The sequence below is a fragment of the Genypterus blacodes genome, unplaced genomic scaffold, assembly GCF_046128005.1.
Source record: "Genypterus blacodes isolate CSIRO-AG114 ecotype Tasmania unplaced genomic scaffold, CSIRO-AGI_Gbla_v1 ptg000143l_1, whole genome shotgun sequence".
In the NCBI taxonomy this organism is placed as follows: Eukaryota; Metazoa; Chordata; class Actinopteri; order Ophidiiformes; family Ophidiidae; genus Genypterus; species Genypterus blacodes.
Window position 1 is genome coordinate 840,828 of NW_027466945.1, and position 7,114 is coordinate 847,941.

Here is a 7,114-nt window from a genome sequence, read left to right on the forward strand (position 1 = left end):
AATCCCAACATTCAATACAATACAATAAAACAAACAGAATAGGTGCCAGAAAACTTCCCACTTAATATTGCCTTTTCTCTATCATTCAGGCACACTTAAATCAGTTCTGAAGTCAATTCTGGAAGCAAAGGGACCCTCCACAGCCTTCCGTCTTCCAATGACTATCATGTACCTGTCGTAACACGGTGGCACCTTGGACCTTTGGCCTTAAACAAAGGACTTGACCCATATCACCTATGACTCTGTGGCACCAACAGTGATTTATCTTTCGAGTCCAATCTAAATGACCTGCAAGGATACCAATAAATCTCATCTCCTCTTTGTTCCCACGCCATTTTATTGAGAAACTAAAAACACAGATTACTTTTAATGCTTCGTGTTTACAAATCATTTTATCCAGACAAACAAACACATAGCTCCCATTTCTGTTTACAGGTTACCGTGTGAAACCTGGCCCCGCCCACACAATATATTAAAATATTTAACCTGGCAAAAACATTCAAACACACTTTAACCTGAAACTTTGCAAATTATTACATTAAAGGGAATAATGCAAAGATGAGTTAACAGTAATTTTAAGTGACAGGCAGTTATTTTAGAAATGTTAAAGTGTCATAAAAATTCCTCCAAACAGGTACAAATAAAAATAAACAAAACAGAACAAATACAACTAGGAAATATGAAGAAATGTAAAAATGAAAAAAACACTGGCATGGAGGCAGAATGAGGCTGACTGGAGGAGGTGCAGCTGAGTGGTGACGTCATCAGGTTGACGTTAGTGCTGTGGGTGGGCGGGGTCACGCCGGCTTGGTGGTGGCGTTGTACACCAGCGTGTCCTGCTCCGACAGCATGACGGGGGCGGAGCCTGTGTTCACCGGTCGACGCGATTGCTGCTTCCTGGACCTCAGGAAGCAGTAGGTCAAGATGGCCAGAAGAGCCAAAATGGCGACTGACAGCACCACGGCTAACGCTACGGAGCCTGCAGAACCAGACAGCCAGGTCAGTACAAGACCAATACTGTCACTGCTTCTTTATCTATATTATTACTGATGCTACCAACAAACTACAACTGAAGAAAAATATACAGAAAAGAGAAAAGAAATGATAATTAAATAATGTTGGAATAATAAAAGCGATTAAGCTAGCACGTACTCCAAACACTGTAAACTGCATCAATCTGTTTGTTTTAAACTTCTTATGTTAATGGTTGAAGCATTTTAACAGTAAAAACAAAAACATAAAGCAAGTAAATGTTAATGTTTAGAGTCAGGACCCACCGGAGATACTTTCCTCTTCATCCTCATAGCGCTGGAAGACCCCTCTGACAAACACGTGACGCTCTGCGCGCACACACACACACACACGCATTAAAAAAGGTCCTACTCAGGTATTACAGTGCCACACGATGATACATGTTGTGCTTTAAGCGTGTTTGGTACCTGTCACTCCTTTGCAGCGTTCACTACAGGCGTCTTCCTTCTCAAAGTTGTTGCTGTTTGGGTTGCAGCCGCCGTACGTGAAGCGGTGGCAGTTCCTGTTCAGGGGGTCGTAGTACCAACGTACGTGACTGGCCCGGCAGGGACCCGTGTGGGGGGGCTCCGTGCACTGTGCTGGAAACAACCGCCGTCACATATCCTGTTAGCGTGATTAGCTAACAAGCATTTCCAAGCGCAAATATTGAAAGGTCAACTCGAGAATTTGGCAACATTTTTGAAAATTTTTTGAGAAATGTCATTCCTCCTTGTGTAGATTCAATATTGCTTCCAATCTCGAATTAAGAAACTGTGTTCTTGTTGGAATGTTTGCTTGTGTAGTTTAACGTCAATTGGTGAAACCCTTCTCCCCCTTTTTTATGGATCCAGATGACATCATTCGTCACATTTTAACCTGTTCAGCTATGGAATGTTTTTTTTTTCTAAAATTTTCTAAATTAAGTATCTTGTATTCATACTGTTCATTCTGTTTTCATCTCAGTTTAAGAATTTAAAAATCAAATTTTAAAAATTAATTTTAAAATCATAACCTTCTTTTTTTTATATACATTTCACACACTCTCACACAGACGTCTCAACTTCTCTGGAATTGGGGTTTGGACTCAGTGTCTATGTTTTATTTTCTCTTGATGTAAAAGGAGGAAATAAACTCACCTCTTCTCTTGTTCACATCGATGTTTAACAGCTCAGTAAATGTGTGATTCACTGCATTGAGGAAGATTTTTAAAGAGTTAGATATATAATGTGTGTGTTGGTGCGAGCATGTGCGTGTGTGTGTGTTCGTTACATTTGCTGCAGTGCCGCTCGTCCGATCCGTCGCTGCACTGCATTAGGCCGTCACACTCCAAAGTTCTATCCAGACAGCAGCCTCCGCCACACACTAGCTGAGTGGGAAGACATGGAGAGCCACACACCTCTGAACACACACACACACACACACACACACACACACACACACACACACACACACACACACACACACGTTTTTCATATGTCATTTTTTTGTGCACTCGGTGCGGACAAGAGTGGGCGGAGCTTCTGACTGACCTTTGACCGGCAGAATCACACTCCTCTCTGTTCCTGCTGTGGGAACAAACATACAAACACTCATCAGACAGAACTGAGGATAGCACAAAGTCAAACAGCAAGACAAAAGCAAATTAAAAACTCTTTTCTAAAATAAAAGTGTTCCAAGAACAGCTGGAGCACTAACAGCAGTGATGTCATCTCAAACTGTCACTTCACCATAACTGGCTGTCAAAATTCTACTTTGTGCCGGTTTATTAATGAGCTGGTCCATATTATTATATTCGGTTTTCTGTGCAACATCTTGTCACTGTTAACTTAAGATAAGATTTGTCATTGTTTTTGACATTTAGATGTCTCCTAGACATCTCTAGCTGGTTAAATCATGATTGCCCTCTGCTGGAATTAAAGAGAGTTCAGGACATAACAGGACATAATCAAAGTTTCTGGAATCAGACTACATAAAGTTATTAATGTTACTGACAATTTTTCCTTTTTTTTGTTTGATAATTGTACATTTTGCACGGTGCTGTACATATTAATGGTGTGTTCTGCTGTGTGTGTGTGTGTCTGTCTGTGTGTCTGTCTGTGTGTCTGTGTGTGTGTCTGTGTGTGTGTCTGTGTGTGTGTGTGTGTGTGTGTGTGTCTGTGTGTCTTGCTGGTACCTTTCACCCCGCTGCAGGCGGACACACACTCCTCCTTGGACACATAGTTGTTGTGATTGGGTTTACAGCCTCCGAAACTAAACTGCTCACAGCTGCCGGACGCTGCGTTGAAATGCCAGCGAGGAAACGCTGCACGACATGGACCCACCTTCACCGGAGAGAGACAGTATACTGCAGGGAGGAGGAGGAGGAGGAGGGGGTGAAGAAGCAAACACACACAAAGCATAACTCTTTCACAATGTCATTATTATCTCTATGCATCACATTCTTACATGTATGTGTTCGTACTTTCTTATATTTTCTCTGAAGTCTAATCGCTTATAATCAGACAAAATGTGTGTGTGTGTGTGTGTGTGTGTGTGTGTGTGTGTGTGTGTGTTTGTGTGTGTGTTTATGTTGTCTGGTGGAATAACTGTCAATGTTTCTGTTCTCCAGTTGACCTTATATGGGCGTGGTAACCCCCATCACTGGGACATCCACAGTGGGATGTGGACATAGTTGAGGACAGAGGGATTCCCTGTGTGTGTGTGTGTGTGTGTGTGTGTGTGTGTGTGTGTGTGTGTGTGTGTGTGTGTGTGTGTGTGTGTGTGTGTGTGTGTGTGTGTGTGTGTGTGTGTGTGTGTGTGTTACACAAAGTGGCAGTGGAAGTTGAAGACTTCGACATTCTACCGTGTAAATCCGCATCAAGTGTCTCAGCAGGCCTGTGCTGTGAGTGACAGTTATTCCAGTCTAACCAGTTAGTAATGAGGTGTGTGTGAGAACACACCCACACCTGTATGTGTCTGAGTGTGTTTGTTTAGCTCAGCAGAAGTTTGAGCCGCATTGATCAGCATTAGCCTTAGGGTCAACATGTCAAAGTTCAACACCACCTGGGAAACTAAAAACATTTAAACGATCATAATGCTTATAATAACAAATTGGAAACGTTGCCATCTAGAGGTCTTTTATGGGAATTTGGACGCCATCCGCTTTCTTGGTCAAGGTTTACGTGAGGAGACGAATGTTTGAGATTCTGGGAGTTCAAAGGTCACTCAGATGTTCAGTCACTTCTCAATGAGGCTTCTTTCACGATTGCCGTCACATAGTGGCTTAGCGTCAGGGTAAATTTCCCATGAGCACTCACGGTCCGAGGTGTCCGGGCCGAGCACGAGAACGGCGACTTTGGCCGTGTGTGTTTGGTCGTTGGAGTCGGTGACAGTGAGCTTGAACACGTAGGATCCTGACTTCAGGTCGGACAGTCGCACCTGGTCGGTATGGTCCGTCACCTACAGACAAACACATTCAAATGAAACTTTACTAGTTCTTTACCAACGTTAAGCTCCGCCCCCTCCATCGCAAAGGTTTATACCTCCATCTTGAGGCTGGCGTCTCCTTTCAGCTGGGTCCAGCTGTAGTCTTTGATGTGGGCGTTACCCAGAGCCAGACTCTCTATGCCATTCAACAGCACCGGCTGTCCCAGCTGGACAACTACGTCCTTCCCCGCATTGGCGATGGGCGGAGACTCGTCACCTAGAATTACACACACACACACACACACAAGAAACATAGATTTAATTTCCAGTTTTTCAGATTTCACAATTACATTCATGAATATTAATACAGACACATAATTCATATTCAAATGTCGTGGTTCTGTCACATTACATCACACCACAACCTCATCTGTCCTCAGCCGTGACGATAACAACTGTTGATAATGTATCTGATCAAGGTGAGTTCAACACTAGATAAGGTTTCCGTTTCTCCTCACAATTCATAAACTTTGTTCTGTACTCGTGAAACAAAGTAACAAACTAAATATATAAATATAGACGTATATCCCTGAATTTGCAGTAGAAGCTGATGTCAACACGCTGGAACGAAATCACTTCTCCTGCTTTGAAGTGTATTTGTGTTTAGGCTTTTGCTGCCCTGTTTTGCATAAAGCACAAGTAAATGAAGGTGAACACACACACACACACACACCATCACACACACCGTGTGTTTTTCATGGCAACAGTGTGTAAGCGAGAGATGTGGGAGAGGAGGTTGGCAGAGCTGCAGCTTTAAATAATGCCTAATCAACTGTGACAGATATCACATTGTTTGATCACAAATATGTGTGTTTAGATCATCACACTGATTTCTCGCTACTATAATGTACCATCAGACTGAAACAGGTCTGTATTAATTGTGTGGTGTGTGTTTTGTGTGTAGTTTACATGATGTGCAAATGAGCAAATACCATAGTAACGCCTGTTTCAGCAACCACACAAAGAAGCAGACAGAGCAGAGAGCAACAACAAGTGGAGCTAAAGGATCTGGTGAGCAATTAGGATATTCAAGTGTAAAGGATTGTGACGTCATGTGTTGGATGCACATTAATGGTCCCTAAAAAATAATGGTGTAAACATTTTTCTGATCTCCCTCAAGTCTCCATTATTCCCAGTCACCTCCCTATGTTTCCAGTCTAAAATCACAATAATCACACTGAGTTCTTATGGAACCACAATCCTCAGTCCGGTCTTCTAAGGGGACTCACCGGGACCCTGCAGGTGCTTCTCAAACACGGTTTTCCGGATGAAACTTTGGAATCCGGGTTGGTTGACGAACCTGCAGACAAAGCGGTTTCTGTGGAGGCAGTCGAAGAGGGCGCAGGTGCGGTTCAGCTGCGGGTTGTCTTGGCTCTTGTCGGGGGGGTCCAGCAGGGCCAGGTTACAGCGCGGCTTCCCGCAGCAGAGCCGGACGCAGTCTTGCGGGGACGCCGCCGTGCCGGTGCTCAGGAAGGCGGCGCCCGCATTCACCGCGTCCTCCGCGTCTAGAACGAAGTTGTCCTGACCGGCGTGGAAGTTTCCGCCGCATTCCGCCGCTTCGTCCTCCGCGTCTGAAGCCCGCAAGAGGAGGAAGAGAGCGACGAGACAGCGGAGGGATGAAGAGGAAAGTAAGAGCATCTTCACAAGCACTCCAGAGACGAAGAAGGTAAATCAGAGTTCCTTTGCTGGCGCTGCTTCCTCTTCCGGGTTCCACCTGAAGAGACTCAGGTGTGTCGGCGTCTTTGTCCCCAACACATAAACACACACACGACGCGTCTGACGTCACGCAGGTGTGGACGTTCATGCAAGAGTTACGAAATAAGTGCTGAAACTGAGAGCAAAGCTCAGACACACAGTGGAAAAGTTCTTTGTTAAAGTTGAATAAATGAAATGTGAATGTAATGAATGGATACTATGATACGTTTATTTTCCATAAATGGCAAACTTTCACATTTACAAAGCTGCAGGTTGTGTCAGACTAAAGGTTTTCTTTGTTAAATGCTATATATTGTTATTGTCTTTTATGTGTACCTCCTCTTTGCTCCCACTGGGTCATGTTGTGTGTGTGTGTGTGTGTGTGTGTTTCTGTTTTCTTACATGTGCAACAATACCCAAGAATCATACTTTGTCAGATTAACTACTTGTTTTAAATGACTTTACCAAAAGGATGGCAGTGTTTCATGCATACTTGCTTTTTGTGTTGTTTCTGTGCCTATTAAGCATTTTTAGTTTGAAAGACACAAAGAAATATTACTACATTACTTTGCTGTGTCACAGCCACAAAGTAGTCTCACACTGCCATCTACTGTTGGAAGGTGGTACAGCGACGTGGTGGCTGACTAAGTGTCTTATATGTATGAAACTGTGGTTTTGACCTTTTGACCTCTGCGTGTCTGTACATATTTACATGAGAACGACTTCACTAACCAGAAACTCACTAAAACCAACTTAGAATTAGATTTGACTGCAAATCTGTCTTTCTGCAGTAAATACTGTAGCTTCAAAGCAATTTAGCTCCATTTTAACTTGTTAAGAATTGGCACACAAACACAACACACAGATAGAATGTGTGCAAATGGTCTCTAGACTCTCAGTCCAGACTCTCTCTAGACAATGGAGAGACTCTGCACAGACAGAT

General features: G+C 43.5%; 1 protein-coding gene across 1 annotated transcript; it reads right to left on the reverse strand.

Annotated features, from left to right (window-relative positions):
* Positions 1-314: 314 nt before the first annotated feature.
* On the reverse strand, positions 315-6,213 carry LOC143012315 (kunitz-type protease inhibitor 1-like). The gene is made up of 10 exons (XM_076165392.1): positions 5,706-6,213; positions 4,533-4,693; positions 4,308-4,449; positions 3,185-3,355; positions 2,541-2,576; positions 2,281-2,409; positions 2,148-2,198; positions 1,440-1,610; positions 1,278-1,340; positions 315-979 (listed from the first exon to the last, which is right to left on the reverse strand). The coding sequence occupies exons 1-10, from the start codon at positions 6,112-6,114 to the stop codon at positions 798-800; spliced, it is 1,515 nt and encodes a 504-aa protein (XP_076021507.1). The 5' UTR covers positions 6,115-6,213; the 3' UTR covers positions 315-797.
* Positions 6,214-7,114: the final 901 nt, after the last annotated feature.

Excerpts from the sequence above, each read along its gene's own strand:
- LOC143012315 (XM_076165392.1), bottom strand. The coding sequence starts at position 6,114 with ATGCTCTTACTTTCCTCTTCATCCCTCCGCTGTCTCGTCGCTCTCTTC. Across the intron at positions 3,356-4,307 it reads CGGCCCGGACACCTCGGACC|TATACTGTCTCTCTCCGGTG; the intron begins GTGAGTGCTCAT and ends TCCTCCCTGCAG. Across the intron at positions 1,341-1,439 it reads ACGCTGCAAAGGAGTGACAG|AGCGTCACGTGTTTGTCAGA; the intron begins GTACCAAACACG and ends GTGTGCGCGCAG.